This window comes from Mus musculus, chromosome 9 (genome assembly GCF_000001635.26).
Source record: "Mus musculus strain C57BL/6J chromosome 9, GRCm38.p6 C57BL/6J".
Taxonomy (NCBI): Eukaryota; Metazoa; Chordata; class Mammalia; order Rodentia; family Muridae; genus Mus; species Mus musculus.
Genome location: NC_000075.6, coordinates 54949974 through 54972547, shown reverse-complemented (window position 1 = coordinate 54972547; position 22574 = coordinate 54949974). Strand labels below are relative to the sequence as shown.

Below are 22574 nucleotides of genomic sequence, written 5' to 3'. Positions count from 1 at the left end.
CATGCCCAGCAAAGAAAAAAAAAATAGAGACTTTTAAAATACTGACAAACATCATAATATCCAGGAAATTAGGGTTTGACTAATGGCCTGAAACACCATATCGTTCTTGTCCCTACATTTCTTGGCATCGATAAGAATAGAATCCTTGGCTTATAATTTTGCCCACCTGCCACAGACTAGGTTCCAACTCCATTCATGTCCAGCTTTGTTCTCTTTCACCATTTGTAAATGTCCAGTGATAGGGCCCAGAGATGGTGTGCTTGTGGTAACATAGCTTTCTATATATATACTTATGGTTGCGTGTTTAGTATGTGTGCACAGCTTCCTTTTAATGTGTGTGTGTACATGTATGTGTGTGTGTGCATGTGAGCACATGTGTAGCAGTCAGAGAACAGCTTTGTAGAATCTCTTCTCTTCTTCTAGCTTTACGCCAGTTCCATGGACCCCGGTCATCAGGCTTGTCTGACAATTGCTTTTGTCCACTGAGCTGTTTAGCTGCTTCCAAGACACAAGATCAGTCCTTGCATCTTCTTGATATGGTCACTAAGAGTTTGAGGGAGGTTGGTGTCTTGGGAGCCAACCTTACATGGAGATGGGTAATAACCTTACCATGAAATCAGCTCTGAATAAATATAACATTTCACCATGGCCACTCCAGGGTTTTCCTAATGAAGAACTTTCCTAAAGAAGTGTATAGATAGTGCACTTATTAATTATAGTTAAAACATTTATTGTGGTGGGGGGCTGAAGAAATGATGGATCAGTGGATGACTTCATAATGCTCTTGAAGAAAACCAAAGTTTAGTTCCCAGCACCATTGTTGGGTGGTTCACAGCTGCCTATAACTCCAGTAGATCTGACTCCCTCTTCTGGACTCCACAGGCATCTGAACTCTCATAATCACATACTCTCATATACCCCTAGATATAAAATTAAAAATAAAATTAAATCGCTGAGCAGTAGTGGCGCACTCTGGAGGCAGAGGCAGGTGGATCACTCTGAGTTCGAGGGCAGCCTGGTCTACAGAGTTAGATTCAGGGAATCCAAGGCTACAAAAAGGCTTTAAACCCTAAGGGAATAAATAAACAAGCATCTAAAAGAAGATTTTATTTTATTTTTAAGAGCTAAGGGCTCACTCTCTTGTCCAGGTTGGTCATGGATTTCTGGGCTCAAGAGAACCTCCAGCTTTATAGTTTGGACTGGCATTCATCACCACACTAGGCTCAAAGGACTTCCAAAAATTTCATGACAAGCACGTGAGCAAGGAATACACTTAGTATTCTCAGAGTGATCCACCTGCCTCTACCTCCAGAGTGCGCCACTACTGCTCAGAGATTTAATTTTATTTTTAATTTTATATCTAGGGGGTATATGAGAGTATGTGATTATGAGAGTTCAGATGCCTGTGGAGTCCAGAAGAGGGAGTCAGATCTACTGGAGTTAGAGGCAGCTGTGAACCACCCAACAATGGTGCTGGGAACTAAACTTTGGTTTTCTTCAAGAGCATTATGAAGTCATCCACTGATCCATCATTTCTTCAGCCCCCCACCACAATAAATGTTTTAACTATAATTAATATGTGCACTATCCATACACTTCTTTAGGAAAGTTCTTCATTAGGAAGACCCTGGAGTGGCCATGGTGAAATGTTATATTTATTCAGAGCTGATTTCATGGTGAGGTTATTACCATGAACTTAGTGTTCTTTCCAGGCTGTGGAAAAGGCTGAGTTTGAAGCTTTGGCTTCGTTATCACAGTAAATGTGAGCAGTTTACTAATGGAAAGCCAGTGTAGCAGTTAAGACATATTTCTATGTTCTGCTTTATGTTTTAAGACCGTTGTTCTAGCAGTTAAAGCATGGGGTGTAGAATAAGTATGACACTGAGGGACAACAGTGATAGCTCACACTAAAACAGTGTCCCAGGAGCTGCAAGACTCGGCATAAGTCACTCAAGTCTTTCTGGTCTTTGGTTTTTTTTTGTTTTGTTTTTCTCAACTGCGTAGTAGAACTGTATGCACACACTGTGTGCTCAGCAGGCTGTCAGTAGCTGAACACCGGAATTTTAATTCCTCGTTTCCAAGCCCGTGTGAGAATGAGCACTAAGGGTTTTGAAATGATTGACACATGCTGTTTCCTCAGCAAACATGACACATGGCAGCTTGCTGTGTGGAGAAATGGGGCTCCCAAAAGAAGCAAAGAAAGAGCAGGAAGTGTAGCCGGCGTTTGCTACTTCCTTCTCTCTCTCTCTCTCTCTCTCTCTCTCTCTCTCTCTCTTCTTTTTCCCCTCTCCACCCCTTTTCTCCCACCCTTTCAATCCCCTAACACTAGATAGGTGAGAAAAAGGGATAGAAAGGAAAGGAGGTGACGTTATCATTAGACTGCTTCCTACTGATTAGGGCCATAGAGTTCCTTGATCTTTGCAGTCAGGATATCTAGTTTCTTCTTTTTCTTTCTTCTTTGCCCACAACTATTTAACAAACTGCAATCAATAGCAACCAACCAACAACCCACCCACCCACCAACAGCCCTTTCCCCCCCCCCCCCACATCAACTAACCAATAAAACCTTACCTCACCTCTCCAGGCCCTAGCATTTATATACCCTCTGAAGAGTTCCCACAATTCTAAACGTTACACAACTGCAACAACTATCAGCAGCTGACAAAATCACACTCCGACCAGAGCACTAGGCAAATCATAGACAGCTGCTGTGGACAATCTGAAACAGCCCCATATCCCACACCTGGGATTAGGATGAAAACATATCTTATAATAGTCCTGTGTTTTTTAAAGAGACCAAAACTCCAAATTTGTCACTACAAGTAAGTCCTTTAAATTCACCTTCACAACTAACTTTAAGGTCAGGTATCATGGCACACACACACACACACACACACACACACACACACACACACACACACATCTTTAACCCTAGCACTCTAGAGGCAGAGTTCAAGGCTACTTTGGTCTACATAATGAGTTCCAGGCCAGCCAGGGTTACATAGTAAAACACTGCCTGTCTCAAAAAAAAAAGAACTGTATTTTAAATGGTTTGTCACAATTAGCTGAAGGTTACCAGTATACTTATTTGGCATGGAAAGAAACTGGGTCACTGGAATAAATTAACAGTGGGTATCGTTAGGCAAGATGTCATCTGTGACTCAAATTTTACTTGTTTGTGTATTCTCTAAAACAATCATGTCTGTGGTTGACATCAGAAAAAAAGTAATTCTATTCTTCAAGCCTTAGGAGACATATTTCCTTGAATTCTCCCAGCTCTCTGACTCTGCAATTTTCAGAGAATATCATTACATAAGGTTCTGCCACTTAACTACACCTCCAGCTATGCAAGGTTCTTAGGTGTAGAATCAAAGACTTGGCTTCTCCAGGTGCCATGTATACAGGAACTTGGAGAAAGGAAAGGATTCCTCCTTCCAGTGTGAAAAGAAGTGAGAACCCCTTCCAGATCTGAGAACTACTTCAGAAACTGACAAAAATCTTAGACACTCAAATTACCACCCGTTCCCCAAGTTTATTGGGCTATGTTAGAAACAATTGAGGAACACAAACTCAGTTTATAAACTATAAGCCTAATATGAATGTAGGGTAGATTTATAAAAGAACAAGACAGACTGGACATAGTGATGCACACCTTTAATACCAGCACTTGGGAGACAAGGCCAGCCTGGTCTACATAATGAGTTCCAAGACAGCCAGGGCCATATAGAAAGAAGAGACTCTGTTTCAAACAAACAAGCAAACACTTTAGGATGGGCTTGTGAGATGGTGTAGTGGTGAAGATGCCTTTACTGGGCCTGATGACCTGAGTCAAGTCTCTGGGATTCACATGGCAGGAGAAGAGTGTCCCACAAGTTGTCCTCTGAGCTCCACATGTTCACTGTGACACATGCACATGTGCCAAACACTTGCAACATAAATTAAAATGTAATGAAAATATTATTAGTATTAATACATGATAGGCATTTTCTCTCCCTTGGTGACAGATATGGGGCAGATTCGACCAGATTAAAAGTAGATAAAGGTGGGGCTGGAGAGATGGCTCAGTAGTTAAGAGCACTGATTGTTCTTCCAGAGGTGCTGAGTTCAATTTCCAGCAACCACATGGTAACTCATAACCATCTGTAATGGGATTCGATGCACTCTTCTGGTGTGTCTGAAGACAACAATAAAGGCAGGTTTATTAGGAGGCAGCTCTTGCGTGGGTTCACCAATCTCACAGTGAAGGTCAGTGGAGTCACACATCCAGGCTAAAGAAGGGGGTTTTATAGAGCTTGGATGAGGAGTGATGACGTGCCAGCTAGGAGCTGGGATGGTGCCCATACATGGTCCAAAACTGAACCCCTGCACAGGCACTCTTGAGTGGGTTGTGGGAAACGGGGAGACAAGGAGTGATAACATGTTAGCATGGAGTTTTCTGAGGGGGGTGAAAAATTCTCTGTCTGGGAGAGGTTGGGGAAAGGAGGGCAGACAGGGTTTGCCAGCTGGTGCAGGGGATGAGCAGGGCAGGGTGTGACTCCCAGGAATACCGAGATGTGACTCCAAGGAATATTCTCCTAAAAAAATAAAATACATGTCTACATGAAAACTTGGACGTGACTCCATTTATATGAACTATCTGGAACAGGCACATTTGTAGAGACACACAGTAGGTTAGCATTTGCTCTGAGTGGGCAGGGGCTTGGATGTTGGCTACAATGTTTCTTTCTGCAGTGAGAAAAGCATTCTGCAGTTGACTATGGCAAAAGTGATTGAGATGTGCACTTTTAAAAGTCAGGATTTCCTGTATCCAATGGCCTTGAACTCATTATATGATGCAAAGTAACCAAGAGCTTCTGGTTTCTCCCTCTCTACCTCCCGAATGCTGGAATTACAGTTGTGTGCATTACTCTCTGTGCTATTCAGTGCTGGGATCAAACCCAGCCTTTTGTTCTCGCTTAGCAAACCACCTGAGCTATATTCCCTAGCCAAAGTGTACAGTTAGATATGTTTTACATTTGTCCATTTGTATGCACGTGCATACACCGCATTTGGAGGTCAGAATAGAACTTGTGAATATCAGTTCTCTGCTTCCACTACGCAGGACCCAGGGGTTAAGCAGGTGGTCAGGTCAGGCTTGAGAGCAAATGTCTTTACACACTGAGTCACTTCACCAGTTCATAACATATAATTCAAAATATACGATTATAACCAGATGTGGTGGGGAACACCTTTAATCCTAGCACCTGGGAAGCAAAGGCAGGTGGATCTCTGTGAGCTGTAAGCCTATCTGATCTATATAGTGAGTTTCAGAACCAGGGATATATATAGAGATTCCCTCTCTCAACACATACACACACACACACACACACACACACACACACACACACACACACACACACACACACACGCGTTTTTTGCAGAGGACCTGGATTCATCAGCAACCATATGGTGACTCACAATCCATTGTAATTCCAGTTCCAAGGGATCCAACACCTTCTTCTGACCTCCTAGGGCACCAGGCACACACATGATCCTTATACATACAAGCAGGCAAAGTATCAATAAAATAAATCATAAACAAAAATGTGATTGTCACATATGTATATGCAAGCAACTCCAATTAAACCATGTGTCTTAGGGTTTATTGTTGTGAATAGACAGCATGATCAAGGCAACTCTTACAATGGATAGCATCTAATTGGGGCTGGCTTACAGGTTCTGAGGTTCAGCCCATTATCATCATATGTGGCAACATCAAGACAGATATGGCACTGGAGGAGCTGAGAGTTCTACATCTTCATCCAAAGGAAGCCTGTCTTCCAGGCAGCTAGGAGGAGGCCCACCCCAAAAGTGACACACTTCCTCCAACAAGACCACACCTACTGCAAAAGGCCACACCTAGTGCAAAAGGCCACACCTCCTAATAGTGCCACTCTCTGGGCCAAGTATATTCAAACCACCACACCGAGTCTTAGTTTCTTTTCTATTGCTGTTAGAATATTGTAACTAAAGCAGCTCATAAAAGAAAGCATTTAGTTGGACTTATGTTTTCACAGTGTTAGAGTCCATGATGACAGAGCAAAGTCATGGCAGCAGGAACAGCTGAGCGCTCACATCTTGATCTGCAAGCTGTAGTCAAGAGAGCACACTTGAAGGAGCAAGTCTTTTGAAACCTCAAACCCACTCACTCTCAGTGACATACCTCCTAAAGACCACACCTTCTACTCTTTCCCAAGACATTCCTTCAACTATTCAAACACATGAGCCTATGAGCTGTTTTCATTCAAACCATCCTGTTACATACCCTGGTCCCCACAGGCTCATGCCCATATCATAATGCAAAATGCACTTAGCTCAACTTCAAAAGTACTTATATTCTGTCATAGTCTCAAGCTTTTTAAAGTCCAAAGTCTATTCTGAGACTCAAGGCAACCTCTTAACTGTAAATCACTGTAAAATTAATGGCAGATGACATACTGACAACATACTGGCATAGAACATATATTACCATTCCAAAAGGGGAGAATTGGGACATAGTGAGGAAATGCTGGACCAAATTAAGAGCAAAACCCAGCAAGGCAAACTCCAAAGATGCAGTTCCATATCTGATGTCAAAGAGCGTACATGCCTCTTTCCCTCTGGCTTTGCTCCAGCAATATACTTCCCTCTTCTGGGCTGGTTCAACTCTGTGCAGCTCTCCTTGGTAGGCATCTCACAGCTCTGGCATCTCCAATATCCTGGGGTCTCCAAAGCAATCCAGCTCCACTCAATGGCCTCTCAGAGCCTCTTGACCGTACCATACATTGCTTGGTGGCCTCAGCATCTCTCCTTAACTAAGAAGGAAGACTCCACAACCCCTTCACTCATGTATCCTGCATAACTCCAAAGCCACAGGGCTGACATTGCTAAGTTTGGCTACCAACTTTGGATGAATCTTGACGCTCTTAAATCACATCTGTAGCAGCTTTGATTTGCCTTTACTTTTTAGGAGCTGGAAATTCCTTACACCTTTCATGAATTGGAAGCTTAGCTGGGTGGGGTCTTGCCCTGAGGACATCCCAGTCTCAGTCCACTGTGGATCTGGCCACTCCTTGATCTCCTTATCTTTTGCAGCATAAACCTTGACTCCAATAGCAAGTTTTCCTGGTGTTCTTTAACTTCAATTGCACGTTGTGTATTTATTTTTGCCCCACTTGCTCTCTTTCATTGTAGACATGCATAAGAGTGATCACTAATAACCACACAACAGAGTCAATATTAGTCTGTATTGAAAACCCCTCTGCCAAAGAAATTAGTCTATTACTTTTCAATCTGCCTCAGGCAGATTCTTAGGGTAAGGAAAGAAACTACCCACATTCCTTGTTAAAATACCACAAGAATGAACTCTAGCCCAATTGCTATTATTGTTCCTGCCTTAGGGTTTTACTGCTGTGAACAGACACCATGACCAAGGCAACTCTTATAAGGACAATATTTAATTGGGGCTGCTTACAGGTTCAGAGGTTCAGTCTATTATCATCAAAACGGGAGCATGACAGCATCCAGGCAGGCATAGTGTAGGAGGAGCTGAGAGTTCCACATCTTCACCTGAATGTTGCTAGTGGAAGACTGACTTCCAGGCAGCTAGGATGAGGGTCTTAAAGCCCATGCCCACAGTAACACACCTATTCCACCAAGGCCACACCTTCAAATAGTGTCACTGCCTGGGCCAAGCATATTCAAACCATGACAGTTGCCCTCTGAAACTTCTCTTGAACTGGGCCCCCACAGTCCACATTGCTCTCGGCAACACTGTCTTCCAAGCTCCTATTAGGATGGCCCATTGAGCTCCGCTTAACGTTGAACTGCTTTCCTAGTCCAAAGTTCCAACGTCTTCCATGCTCCTCCAAAAAGCCAGAATGGTCAGGCTGTGAAGCAATAGCCCAGTCCCTGGTAGCAGCTTCTGTCATAGTTACTAATCTGTTGCGGTGAAGACACTACGACCAAAGCAGCTTAAGAAGTATTTAATTTGAGTCTTATGGTTTCAGAGGGTTAGAGTCCATGACAGAGCAAAGGCATGGTGCCAGGAACAGCTAAGTGCTCACATCTCGCTCTGCAAGCATGAGGCATAGAGAGCACACTAGCAATGGAGCAACTCTGTTAAACCTCAAAGCCCACCCCCAATGACACACCTCTTCCAACAAGTCCACACCTCCTAATCCTTCCCAAACAATGCCACCAATTGAGGACCAAGTATTCAAACATATGAGCCTATGTGGAGTCTGGGGGGGGGGGGGCATTCTCATTCAAACCACCACAAACCGAGTGTGTCATTCACACAAAAGACACATGAAAGTAGAAAGAGGACTTCTTAGGGGAAAGACAGCATCAGGGGAAGAGGGAAAAGAGGGCAATGATGTGAAAAGGAGTAAAATTCATTATATACACATGTGCCAGCTGATCTTAGGTCAACTTGGTACAAGCTGAAGTCATCTGAGATGAGGGGACCTCAATTAAGAAAATGCCTCCATTAGGTCAGACTGTAGGCAAAACTGTAGGGCATTTTCTTAATTTGTGAGTGATAGGAGAGGCCCAGCCCACTATGGGTGGTGCCATCCCTGGGCTGGTGGTCCTGGATTCTATAAGGAACAAGGTTGAGCAAGACAGGAAGAACAAGCCAGTGAGCAGCACACTGCCATGGCTTCTCCATCAGCTCCTGCCTCCAAGTTCCTGCCCTGTTTCAGTTCCTGTCCTGACTTCCTTTGATGATGAACAGGAATATGGAAGTGCAAGTCAAATAAACCCTTTCCTCCCTAGCTTGCTCTTTTTGTCATGAGTTTCACTACAGCAATAGAAACCCTAAGACTACATGTATGAAACTGTCAAAAGACAATTTTTTAAATTAATTATTTTTATTTCATACACATTGGTATTTTGCCTGCATGTCTGTGTGAGCGTGTTGAATCCCCTAAAACTGAAGTTAGAAACAGCTGTGATCTGCCATGTAGACACTGGGAATCCAATCCAGGTCCTCTGGAAGAGCAGCCAATGATCTTAACTACTGAGCCATCTCCCCAGGCACCAATATAGATAGGTAGGTAGGTAGGTAGATAGATAGATAGATGATAGATAGATAGATAGATAGATAGATAGATAGATAGATAGATAGATAGATAGAAAGATAGATAAAATCTTCGAATGATTGACAGTTTTGCTTACACAAGCAAACAAAAACCACTTCGGTACATCAACATATAAAATTAAAATGCAGGCTGAGTTGTATCATGGGTGTTCCATACTTTTTGGCTAATATCCACTTATCAGGAGATACCATGCATGCCCCTTTGAGTCTAGGTTACCTTGCTCAGGATGATATTTCTAATTTGGCTGCAAATTTCATGATGTCCTCATTCTTAATAGCTGAATAGTATTCCATTTTGTAAATGAACTGTATTTTCTGTATCCATTCTTCAGCTGAGGAACATCTGTGTTGTTTCCAGCTTCTGGCTATTATGAATAAGGCTGCTATGAACATAGTGGAGCCCGTGTCCTTGTGGTATGGTGGAGCATCTTTTGGGTATATGCCCAGGAGTGGTATAGCTGGGTTTTCAGGTAGAACTATTTCTAATTTTCTGAGGAACCTCCAGATTGATTTCCAGAGTGGTTGTACTAATTTGCAATCCCACTAGCAGTAGAAGAGTCTTCCTCTTTCTCCACATCCTCATCAGTGTGTCATCACCTGAGTTTTCGATCTTAGCCATTCTGATTGGTATAAAGTGAAATCTCAGGATCTTTTTGATTTGAGTTTCCCTAATGACCAAGGATGTTAAACAATTCTTTAAGTGCTTCTTGGCCACTCAAGATTCCTCTGTTGAGAATTCTCTGTTTAGCTCTGTATCCCATTTTTTAATTGGGTTTGGTTTTTTTGAAGTCTAACTTCTTGAGTTCTTTATATATTTTTGTATATTAGCTCTCTATTGGAAGTAGGGTTAGTGGAGGACTTTTCCCAATCTGTAGGTTGTCATTTTGTCCTACTGACAGTGTCCTTTGCCTTACAGAAGCTTTTCTGTTTCATGAGGTCCTATTTGTCAGTTGTTGATCTTAGAGCCTGAACCAATGTTATGTTCAGGAAAATTTCCCCTGTGCCAATGTGTTTGAGGCTATCTCCCATGATACAATTCACAGACCATATGAAGTTTAACAAGAAGAAAGGCCTAAGTGAGGATGCTTCAATCCCACTTAGAAGAGGGAACAAAATAATCATGGGAGACAGAGGGAGGGAGGGAGGAACCTGGGTGGGAGAGTGGGGGGACAGAATCAGGTATGGGGGGATGATAGGAGAGAAGCCTAGAGGGCCAAGAGAATGAATGGAAATATGCAGCGACAGAGAGTAGGAGGCAGGGGGAACCTCTAGAAAGTCCCAGAGACCTGGGATGTGAGATGCTCCCAGGACTCAGTGGGGATAATCTTAGCTGAAATGCCTAACCATGGGGAGAAGGAACCTGAAGAGACCATCTCCAGTAGATAGATAGGGCACCCCCAGTAAAGGGATGGGGCCATCCACCTACCTTCAAAATTTTGACCCAGAATTGTTTCTGTCTAAAGGAAATGCAGGGACAAAAATGGAGCAGAGACTGAAGGAAAGGACATCCAGTGGGTGGGGAGAGAGAGAGATTGGAAAGAAAATTTGAAAACTCCCCTTGGTCTGGAGAGATGATGGCCGAGTGGTTAAGACCGATTGTTGCTCTTGCAGAGGACCCAGGTTTTGTTCCCAGCACCCACATGGGTGGCTTATAGCCCACAGTTCCAGGAGATCCTGGTTTCCATGACCACAGCACACAAGTGGTTCATATACATACATTCAGGCACGTATCCACGTAAAATAATATATAAATATTAAAAGAAAAAACTCACACTGAGGAAAAAGTAAGCCATTAAACATGTACATTTCCAGTTAACTTTTGGTAATGGGGTATACGTGGATGAGTAATAGGCCGGCAGTTCTATTACGAGTTCTTCAGTCTCGGGAATCTCTCTCTCTCTCTCTCCCTCCCTTCCTCCCTCCCTCCCTCCCTCCCTCCCTCCCTCCCGCTCTCTCTCCATCTTTCTCTCTTTCTCTTCTGCTAAAACAAATGCTCTGGAACTTTCAAAGTGCTAGACTGTGGAGGTTCCAGAGACTCATTTCCGATTAAGAAAAACACCCGATGAAAGCGTGCACAGGAGCACATAATTTGCCACCACACTACTATTTTTAAAAGCATGATCTGAAGCTCTCGAAAGTGAAAGAAAAACTTTTGATTTTAAAGTTTGACTCAGAAATGTAAGCCAGAGCTCTCTTAATTGTTCCTGTCAGAGGTTGCAAAGGTGGGGGTGCCCTGTGAGAACCATCTAGTTCTGCCCAGATGAGAGAATTCAATGACTGCTATTGGTGAAGGGTGCCTGTTAGGATAAGGGCAGCTAAGGCTACAATTGGGATGCATCAGGCAACATCCTAGAACCAGAAAGCCCTGCGACAGGGATAAAAATATGCCACAGAGCAGCTGAAAGAACGTTGGATTCTAGGCTAGCTGATCCCAAAGCAGGATAAAGCGACTGGCCATTACAGGGTAGCCGTGGCTGCCCCCACAACCTTTAACCTCCCAGTGTAAAGGCCGAAAGTATGCTAGTTCCTAGTGTGGTAGTGAGGTACCCGGGGTTCTCTTATCTGCTAGTCTCTGAGGTGTCCTTGCTCTGGGGTGTGAAAGGGACTGTCAGGACATGGAAAACCTACTAGCTCTACTAACCTAAGTGGAAAAGGGTTTTTCAGAATTTTGCACAGCATATCAAGAAGGGACATTGTTTATCCATGTATCAGTGTTTATTACCTTGAATGTGCCAGTTCCTGTATTGGAACTAGGTTGCAGCTACTGAAAGAGAACAAAGTCCTTTCTCTGGAACCGTCGTCCAGGAGATGGACAGAATGACAGCCAGTGAGGCGTGTTATGGAGAAAATCAGCAGGGCAAGGAGCCTAGAGAGCGCACAGCAGATTGTTCTTCTATAGGAGCCAAATGAGAAAACATTCAATCAAAAGAGAGACAGATACCCAGGAGAAGGGCACTTCTGAGGCAGAGAAACTGGCAAGTATATGAACGAGAGATGAGGGATTGATGGGTCCAAGGATGGCTAGATGGTGAAGAGGGGGCACAGGTAGAAAAGGCAGCTGAAAGCCGGAGTATAGGGTGCTGCCCTAGGCTAGTGTGAAGAACTGGACTTTACAGAGGCAGGTGCCTATGGAGAAAGAAAATCAGTCCAGGGCCACTGATGTCCAAGTGAGAGATCTTGGTATAACCATCCAGACCAGTCCTGATCCCTACAGGGGTAACTGGCTAGCCTCTGGGCATAAGCTGGAGATATGGCAAGGTAATATATGGATTCACTTCTCTACTCATGTTACTATTGAGTGTAACAAGACTGAAACAGGATCATTTAAGGATGTATAGTCAATTCTAGTAAGATTCGGGGCTTGTCTACCCACAACCATGTACTTGTGATGCCAGAATTATTACTCAATGTGTGATGGCTAGTTTACGTCAACTTGACACAAGATAATCATTTGAAAGGGGGAAACCCCAATAGAGAAGAGAAAATGCTACCATAAGATCAGGCTGTAGGAAGCCTGTTGGGCATTTTCGTAGTGATTGACATGGGAGGGACTAACCTATTGAGGGTGGTGGTGCCCTGGACCGGTGTGGCCCTGGGTTCTGTAAGAGAATCAGGCTGAGAAAAGCACGGAGAACAAGCCTGTAAGCAGCACTCCTCCATGGCCTCTGCAGCATCAGCTCCTGCCTCTGAGTTCCTGCCCTAATTTCCCTCAGTGATGGACTGTTACCTGAAAGTGTAAGCTGAAGTAAGCAAACCCTTTCCTCCACAAGCTGCTTTCGGTCACGGTATCTTATCATCAAAATAGAAAGCTAAGACAGTGCTTTCTTTCACTGTTCTCCGCTTGTTGAGTGCTCTGAGGCTTATCTTCCTAGGTAAGGGCTAGCAAGGTGACCCTTGACCTTCTTGAGCCAGCTCTCATTCTGAGCATACCACCTATCTTGCATCTTCGTTTTCATGCACAAGTGCTGTTGCTGAATTTCAGTTGGAAAAAAAAATGATCTTCAGGCATAGTGTTTGCTAGTCACTATTCCTAAGCATAGGAAAGCTATGATGTGTCTTGAGAAAGAAATGTACCCCTAATGCCGTTGGTTGGAGCTGCTACAACTGTGTACACTGCACACACCTGCTGTTATCTCAGGACTTAAAAACTGAAGCAGGATTGTGAGCTCCAGGCTAGCCTGGGCTACACAGAAAAGCTCTTAGAAAACAAAACAAGCAACAAAGGATGTCTTTTTAAGCAGAAACATGCATAAAACAGGTATGAACAGATGAACACACTATATATATTTGATTTTTGCTAAAAGGCCCCAAAGTGAGAATAAGCTGTATAAAACAACACAGCAAATATTTCAGATAAGTCACTAAGACCACTCGGAGGCTTGACAGACATCAGCTAAAGAAACTGGCTCTTATCCCTCTACCATGGAATAAAAGCCACACCAATGTCTGGGTCCCCTGCCAAATACTGAGCTAATGGTATGGACCTAGCTTTGAGCCCAAGTTTGAAAAGCTGTCAGGTGACTCTAATGTGTAAAACTTACCTCTAAAACTTTAGCAAGCATAAGAATCCCAATCTACAGCTTGTTAAAGCAGGGTGGGGATACATCTTTATGCCCAAGATGCTCAGTCCAGCGCCCTGGGGTGGAGGTGGGTGTCAGATCATGAACAACAGGTAAGGCTGGGCTTCAACTGCAGACAGTAGGTCTGGGGTGTGATGCCCCGGCTTCTATTCCTCTAATGACTGATGGTGGTCCACAAACCACATTCTAACAACTGCACTCCATTACTTCTGTCAAGTCACAGAACCCCAAGCAGACAGGTTGAGCACTAGGGCTCCCTTCAGCCTCACTGGAGTTGCCCTTCCAACTTCTCCTCCAGTATGATCTTCTATGAAGCTGCAGCTCCTAACTGTGGGTAGCCCCAGTCTCGGGACTCAGCATTCTTCACACACACACACACACACACACACACACACACACACACACACACACACACACACAGTGCACGCACACCCCCAATTCTGTGAAATTGGGGTATTTCAAGTATAAGCCACAGCATATATACCTCACAAGAAGGCAGCAATGGTCACCCTAGCAACCCTGGTACCTTTTGTTCACTGCTATTTAACTATTTATGTTGACTGCTATTTAACTATTTATGTCTGTGTGTGTGTGTGTGTGTGTGTGTGTACATACAACTGCAGATGCCAGGGGCACTGCCACCCCTAGGAGACCAAGCTGTGGCTGTGACCCACCCAATATGGGCACTGGAAACTGAACTCAGACAGATCCTCTGTAAGAGCAGTGCACTCTTAATTACTGAGCCACTTCTCCAGCCCCAGCCGTGGCATCTTCTCAACAATTGTTGCCACAGAGAAAGTATCCTTTCACCATAACCAATCTTTCCAAGTTTTATTCCAAAAATTATGTGTTGAGATTAAGATGTTTATAAAGATGTCCATCATTACAATAAAGCATCCAACTGGACAGACATGGACCCAATTCAGTATGTAATGTCCTATTTCCCCGATGGCCAAGGTAAGGAAGATAATACAAGAAAACACTTCCGGGGTGGAAGGCCAGGACAGCTCCTAAGTGAATTGGTGCCTCTAAGGAGTTATAAAATCCGTGATTCTGTCTATTTATCCTTTTCTCTCTGTTCTTTTTCTTTCTTCTCCCGCTCAGCCTTAGCTTCTTCCTCTTCATGTTTTTTGATCAACTGTTCCACTTCCTTTTGCTTGAGGACTCTGATCACCGTCTTCCCACTCTCTCTTGTTAGTGTGGCGATTTCCACTAAAACACAAACATACATTTGTATCAGAGGCAGGACTCAGCGCATGTCACCATGGCTTATGCTGTTCTCTCTCCCTGAGTCTTGCTCTCCTATGTTTTATACTTTATGATGTACCCACATTTTTATGGGAACACAACACCTTTGATCTTGTGATGCCCTGATGTTTACCTAGAGGTCTTTTCTTCACCCAACAGCCTTCTTAGCAAACATTTATGTCTCTCTGATATCTGGCTGGCAGTTGTTACCCACACAAGTTAACCAGAAGAACAAGACAGAATCCTAAACAAAGCAACACTTCTTTATGGACTTTTCTCATTTCTTTTTTTAAAAAAAAATGACCTAAAAAGCAGCTTCCATCAGGCATGGTGGTACACACCCGGGATCCCAGTATCTGGGAGGAACAAGCAGGGGAAGGGCAATGCTAGTTTGAGGCCAGCTTTGGTCTAACACTGAGTTCAAGGCCAGCTGCGGACACAGGATCTCCAAACCAGGAGTTACAGTCAGGCTCAAGTCCTTAAGCCTGCCCTATATTGCAGAACTGTGGCTTTTCAGTTCATCAAGACTCATCTTACTCAAGACATGGGGTCCTTAGTGTCCCCTAAGTGGCAGCTTCAATGAACTAAAACACATTAAAAACCTAAGGCTGTGGCTATTCAATAAAATCCTCAGTTTAGACAAAGCAGGAGGACACAGGATTACCTTTTTCAGCTGACAGTTTACTAACATCCATTGTCTTATTTAGCACCTTAACAGCCAGAGCAAGCGCTGACTTCAGAGTCATTTCGCCTTCTTTGTAGTCTTGTTTCAACATTGACACAGCCGCCTGAAAACAAAACATCAACAGAGTTTCCTTCCAATCTGCGCATGGTGGGGAGGGCACAGGATGGTTAGAAGAACTAAGGCCTGAATTCATGCTGACACTGAAGAAGTATAGCCCACTGCTGACAGCAGGGGAAGGCGGCATGAACAGGGCAGGGACAGGACCTTTAAATGAGGCCCTGGCCTCAAGAGACTTGTCTTTAAGAGTTCTACTACTTATAAGGGAAAACTAGCCCTTAGCTACAGATAGCTTCAACAAACTATCAAGATGTAGCACTACAAACAGGCATTCCCTTCACACTGAAGAAGTTATGAAGCTGTTAAATCCTATGGTAGATACTCTAACACACACACACACACATCACTATTTAACATTACTGTCCTCTTAGCCTTTCACTACATTTTACAGTGGCACGAAAATACTCACAGCACTGTTGTTCCCAATGCATGTGGCTTTCCATCCCCCATAGTTTCCACTTGGGTCACTCTGATAGAGCTGAAAGCCATAGTGCTTATCCCAGCCAATATACAGCAAAGAAACACCAAAGGGACGTTTGCCTTTAACAAAGAAAAAGAATCAATAATTTCAATTTTAAACCCAACAATCTCAATTTAGAGCTGTCAGTGGACGTGGCCCAAGCCTCTGAGAAGTGAAGCACGCATAACTGGTTTGTATTCTGGCCACCACAGATAAGCTCAGTCACAAATGCCAACTCTGTCTCTAGGAGCTGGGCTGAGGCTGGGGTGGATATGTGGATACAGAAGGCCAGTGCTGAGCTTCATTAATATGGAAGAAGAGTCTGTTTCCAGGCTTGAGTATCTGTGGATGAAGCTGCCAACTGACACGTGGAAGCAGATTTGCCCCTGAAGCAGGCACGATCTGCACCCAGTGTGCAGGAGGCTGTGGCGGGACTGCAGGGAGCACCAGAGGAGTTCAGGCTAAACTGTGAATGTTACAAACAAGTGTGGAGAGTAAGAGACTTCAGGGTGCTCCGCTCACGGGACATCCAGAGCACTCCTCCAACACCCAAGGATCATGGAAGAAGAAGAAGGGACAGAGAGACTGGAAGAGCCAGAGGTGCTGCTGGGTGACAAGGAAAGTGTTATCCAAATACAACTGAGCCGCCATGCACATGAGCTCACAGCAGCTGTGACAACATCCACAAGAACAGCGGCAGACCAACTCTCAGCCCCGAGGGGAGGGCGCATGAGGCCCCTCCTCCAGCTCAGAGTGTCCAGCAACTGGGGGCTGCTGGGAGGGGAAGGCAGTTTCTTTATGGGTGTGACCCTTGGTAATGTGACAGTGCTCTAGGGAACCTGAACTGAAGGAGTTAAAAGGGGACAGGGGAAGGGAGGGAAAGAACAGGAAGCTGAGTGGGCTGAGAGGTGGGGGACAGATAGGGAAGGAAATGGTGGGTGAATATTATCAAAATTCATTGCAGGAAATTTGCAAAAAACAAAAATATTTTTAAAACAATGTGTTTTAAAGCTAGGTGGTGGTGGCACATGCCCTTAAGCCCAGCACTTGAGATGCAGAGGCAGGTGGATCTCTGTAAGTTTGAGGTCAGCCTGGGGTATAGAGCAAGTTCCAAGACAGCCAGGGCTACACAAAGAAACCCTGTCTTGATAAAGAAAGAAAGGAAGGAAGAAAGAAAGAGAGAGAGAGAGAGAGAGAAAGAGAGAGAGAGAGAGAGAGAAAGAAAATGTTTAAAAAATCTAAAACCAAAATAAATCCAACAACAAAAACAACCTTAACAAACCTTAAAGCAGAACAAAACAAAGTAAAAAGTTTATTCTTCATAAAATGTTTTCAGTTTTCAGAAAATTTCCAAAAAAATTCAGTACCTCCAAACTGTGTGTACGCCTGTTTGATATCACACAGTGCTGTAACCAACTGCTCACAGGGAATTGGCTCCTGATACTGTAATAAGTACCTAAAGTAAAGAGATTGACATATTAAACAGGCTTCTCTAAAATATATACAATGCAAGAAGATGCTCTCTGTAGAGAATATATATGAAAGAAAAAGCTTTCCTTGGAGACATGCTGAGTGCTACACGATTTCCGTCCTTACCGTTGAGCAATGAGCCTTAGCTCGTTAGTCAGAACGTTAGCATCAGATGTTATGCCTGCCACGCTGCAAGCCATGTCCCTAGAAGGAGAAAAAAAAGTCACTATAAGAAGGGAAGATGCTTGTCAGAGAATTTCTAAGTGATATAAAACACCTAGATCTATTAGGGATTCAACAGCTTTGCGATGAAAATAGCATCTTCTTAGGAGATGTTTACCTAGTGTCATTCAGCATAAATGATAAACAAATGCAGCCTGAACTAAAACAGATGTATTGATTACTGCTCTCTGGAAACAGCAAGAGAAGGAACACCAAGTACAGAAGCCAGACCACTCCCACACGTTAGGGTCTAACTTGCCATGCCTGGCCTGACAGGTGTAGGGGTGAGGGTGGTAAGTTCAAAAATTGCCTAGGCACGTACCCGCTTTCTGCCTGTTCCCCAAAGCCTTCCCTGGCTCTCTAGAGTGTAGATATCTGCACTGACTATGCCTAAACAAGCCAATAAGTCGCTGGGTAGAGACTAATGTGACTAGGGAAGACGGTACTATGTGAGGGGAGTACCAAAGGCCCATGCAGGAAGTGCACTTCTGAGGGCTAATGAACACAGAACCCAACTGCCTTCTAAATACCTACACTTTTACTCCCAGACAGAAGTGGATCCCCTCTTTAATCAGAGAAGCCTCAATTTACAATGGATGCTATAGTGCAGACTCATAGCTTCCCATAACACAGGAAATAAATGAGAGTGTGAGACAGTCCTAAGGATGTCACTCAGACCAACCACTCCCTCTCTAAGGTCTGTGAACGTTGTGGGAAAGGGGCTGCCAACTACTTAAGAGAGGAGACAGAGTAAGGGCAGCAAAGCACGTTCTCTAGATCTGACAAGTGAAGTCACAAGCTTACAACTAGTTTGGGCGCGGACAAGACCAGCCCTGTCAATAATTAGCCAAGAGTAGCTCATAGGACCCTACCCCTTATATAGGATCTATTGGTTACTGGTAGATTCTGGGCAAGACTCACTGTTCTCGGCTATATGTACACACTGCTGAGCCCACCAGACTCCAGCAAGCAGCTCTCACACAGATGGCCCTGGTAATGCCAGTGAATCAAAACAGACAGACATAAATATTTGTGGGGAGAAGGGTGGGAGATGGGAAGGTAAGAATAGGTTGTGAGAGTGGTCAGTGTGCTTGGTAAACACATCCAAAGCTGTAATACATAAACAAATAATTAACTAGGCCCCAGTGCCAAGTCTTCAGCCGGCCTACCACTGATGGCAAAGTCTCTATATAGCACAGCCAGTCTTCCACCAACAACCAAATCCCACAGCCAGCTCCAAGTACTCAAACTGGACAGAATCAGACTGCACCCTGTGGCTGAACTGTGTCAGACCTCCACGAGCCTTGTTCTTTGGTAAAGAGTCAGGATAACTGTACAGAATTCCTGCGTGCCATTCTGAAGGGCATCCTGAGGCCCTGCTTTACACGGTGGCACTGTGTTAGTTTATTTCACTATTTTGTTTCATTTGATTCCCATAACCACTCTGATCCTCAAGAAGTTAGATAATAGGTGTAGCACCTTGTATCCATGGACTTTAGATTTTAAACCAAACCTGTGTGGCCAGAAAATACATACATACTTTTATCACTGCACAGTGCTATTTTGCACCAAGTGTTTATCTTTGCATTTCAAGTGAATTATACACATAATGAACTGAGATATAATGGGCTGCAAGGAGATGTCAAGCAAAATAAAGCAAATACACAGATTTTTACAAGAAAAATAATAAAACTGCTCATTTCAGTTCTATCACTTCACATAGAAGATCCCTCCTTAAATATGCAAATCCTGAGTACGCTGTCAAGTGCAATAGTTCAAGCTCTTCCCCATGATCGCACTTACTCATTAAGTTTATAAATTTTCTCAGAAAAGAAGACTTCATCAAGAAGCTTGTGGATGTTGCGCCTCTCCGCTGCAAGCAAAACTCCATCATTGGCTAAAATCCCCAAACAGGTGCCTGCATGTCCAATGGCTTCCATGGCATACTCCACTTGGTATAAGCGACCTACAAAACAGTGAGACACCACGGTTCCTCTCGCTCTTGCACCACTCATCTGAGAGAAATCAGCAATGACACAGGTAGGCTGGCATCAACAGCCCTGCATTTACTCGCCCACAATGCATGGCGTAATGAACCTGGTGACAAGTTATCTCCAAGAACCAAAGGAATGAAGTCAACTCCAAAATGTGTGTAGCTAAACGTCACACTAGACCCCAACACTAAAAATATACTACTTAAAGCAACAACCACAACAAAATGCCCCAACCTTCTTTGGAGCAGGTTAAATCTTCTAATTTACCTTCTGGAGAAAATATTGTGGTCCTGGAGTCATATCTTCGAGACTGCAAAGGAAAAACAGAGATGATGCCTGTTCACTGACATACGCCAACTTCCGGATGTCCATGCATTGGATACAATGACACCCTGGTGCTGAGTTCAGTGGAAAGAAGACGGAAGACCCCATTCAACTCCCTCTACCCCTTTGGTTTCATTTTCTTCCATGTCAGGCTGTGAGCTTCAAACAAGCCATAATGTTCCCAGGCAAAAGTTAAAGGAAACGTGTCATGAACTCACCATGGTTTCTGAACTTTATGTTGATTCCTGTGAAAAGAAAACAGGATCATTAATAACAAAACCCCCACAATTTTAAGAAGTGTCTTCCACTGTTAATACCACTTGATCCACACCATCACTCAGCTAACATGAACTGCACCACCACTGGGACCTATACAGATGCTGGGCCACCACAATAAAGGTAAACCATGGTGTCCTGAAAAGCTCAGAATCTAGCAGCCAGGTATGACAGACAAAGATTATAAAGCAACATGGAAGAGACATTCAGGGTGGGGAGGGAAAGCAGAATCGACAGCAAGTAAGATTTTAGGAAACCAATACAGATAATGAGAGTAAATTAGAGGTGGGAGAGGCAAAGGTAAGTTGAAAAGCCTCAAGTCAAAGAAAAAGAATTGTGAAGGGGTGAAGGAAGGGCATTCCAAGTAGAGCAGGCTGAGAAAGGTTAACAAAGTGGATAATTCACATGGTCCTAAATTTGGGGGTGTAGGGGTTAGGTGGTAAACCTGGTCCTTATTTCCGTTTCTTCGAAAGACAGCAATGGAAACTCTGCCTTAGTAGAAAAATGGCAGTTCAATTCCTATGTTGCCAAATGGGATATAAGGAAGGCATCGTGGCTGGAAAGCTAAGCAGACATTTGAAGGGTCTGCGCGCCCAGATGTTAGAAAACACCTTTATCTTACTTAAGACCGCTTCACCGACGGGCTGGATTCAAGGACCACGGGAAGTGACATTTTAGAAGAGTCGTCAGGCCTAAGGAGAGTTAACCTGCCAGGAGTCGGTTCCAACATGTAGGAGAAACAGAAAGGTGGCCCTGAGCACAGCAGCCAGGAGGCCACGGCGGGTTTCGGATTCGACTGTGAACACAGCTACCTCCACGCCTGGCGCCGGCGCTACAAGACTTGGACTTTCCCCCGCAGCGCCACTTTCCCGAATTGACTCTCTGGGCCGCAGCCGCCCCCACCCCTCGCACCGGCCCGGAGGGTCTCAGAGCCCAGGCGAGCCGTCAAGGCCCCGCGGGGATACCCGACGGCGGCCGGCGGGGACCAGTCCCTGGCAGGCCGGTCACCGAGGAGGCGGGTGCAAAGTCATCGTGCCCACGGCTCCTCGGTGGCGGCCGCGGGCCTGGGCCGTGGTCTCCACGCAGATGGCCCCCGCCCGGGAGACAGACACCTCGACTCCGCGGCCCCTAAAGGACTGAGCCTCACCAGAGGAAGACGGTGAGGGTGCAGATCAGCGCCTCTTTACTCAGCTGGAGAAGAACCAACCCGGATGGCCAAGCATCCGCGGCGAATATGGCTCCCGCGCGTGCGCAGGACTGCGAGGGGGCGGGGCGGGGCGGGAGGACGCGGAAGTTCTCCCAGTGCTGGGGCGGGCTCAGTCTGCCCACGTGGACTGTGCAGAAGCACAACCTCGGCTTTGGCTGCGGTCTGTATTAGAGGAGGACTGGAGGGAGGAGGGAAGCGTCTATACCGTGGAGAGTGGAACCAGATTCCTCCTACGCTTTGCACTCCACTTTCGTTTTCTCTTCTGTACCATTCTAATGGAGGCCAGAGTAGCAACTGTATAGACAAATCAAATCGTTTACTCTTCCAGTCTTGCCCCTTAACAGTTTTTCCTTTGTTCTTCCTCTTAGCCTCATTTTCTCCTTTCTCAGATCCAACTCTTTAATTGGGATAACTTTTGTTCTAAGTTTAAGACTTCTCTTCGCCGGGCAGTGGTGGTGCACGCCTTTAATCCCTGCACTTGGGAGGCTGAGGCAGGCGGATTTCTGAGTTCGAGGCCAGCATGGTCTACAGAGTGAGTTCCAGGACAGCCAGGGGTACACAGAGAAACCCTGTCTCGGACAAAAGAAAAAAAAAAAAAAAAAAAAAAAAAAAAAAAAAAAAACGAAAAAAAGACTTCTCTTCATCCATTTCTCCTTTCCAATCTTACCTAGTTTTTGTGCCTATGTTGGGGGTTGAAGAGCTAGTGGGTTGACTATGTACAGGGCCTTTGTCTTCTGTGTAGGCAAAACGGTTGGATCTGGGTTTCTTAAAGGGGGAAGCTTAGAAATTTAGTTGCATGTAGACGGGACCTGGCCTGTACTCAGGACCTGGTTTGCCCTGTAAATTCCAAGCCAGCCAGGGATATATAGT

General features: G+C 44.6%; 2 protein-coding genes across 3 annotated transcripts; one reads left to right on the top strand and one right to left on the bottom strand.

Moving 5' to 3' along the window:
- Nucleotides 1–14513: 14513 nt before the first annotated feature.
- Nucleotides 14514–21767, bottom strand: Psma4 (proteasome subunit alpha 4). Of its 2 annotated transcripts, XM_006511198.4 has the most exons (10): nt 21645–21767; nt 21120–21204; nt 20440–20466; nt 20165–20207; nt 19707–19869; nt 17808–17885; nt 17579–17667; nt 16161–16291; nt 15614–15737; nt 14514–14913 (listed from the first exon to the last, which is right to left on the bottom strand). In XM_006511198.4, the coding sequence occupies exons 3-10, from the start codon at nt 20440–20442 to the stop codon at nt 14759–14761; spliced, it is 786 nt and encodes a 261-aa protein (XP_006511261.1). In that variant the 5' UTR covers nt 20443–20466; nt 21120–21204; nt 21645–21767; the 3' UTR covers nt 14514–14758. The 2 variants fall into 2 exon arrangements, with proteins under 2 accessions (XP_006511261.1, NP_036096.1); NM_011966.3 differs by lacking the exon at nt 21120–21204 and having other exon boundaries at nt 14518–14913; nt 21645–21689.
- On the top strand, nt 21594–22304 carry AY074887 (cDNA sequence AY074887). Its single transcript, NM_145229.2, has one exon. The coding sequence runs from the start codon at nt 21709–21711 to the stop codon at nt 22105–22107; it is 399 nt and encodes a 132-aa protein (NP_660264.1). The 5' UTR covers nt 21594–21708; the 3' UTR covers nt 22108–22304.
- Nucleotides 22305–22574: the final 270 nt, after the last annotated feature.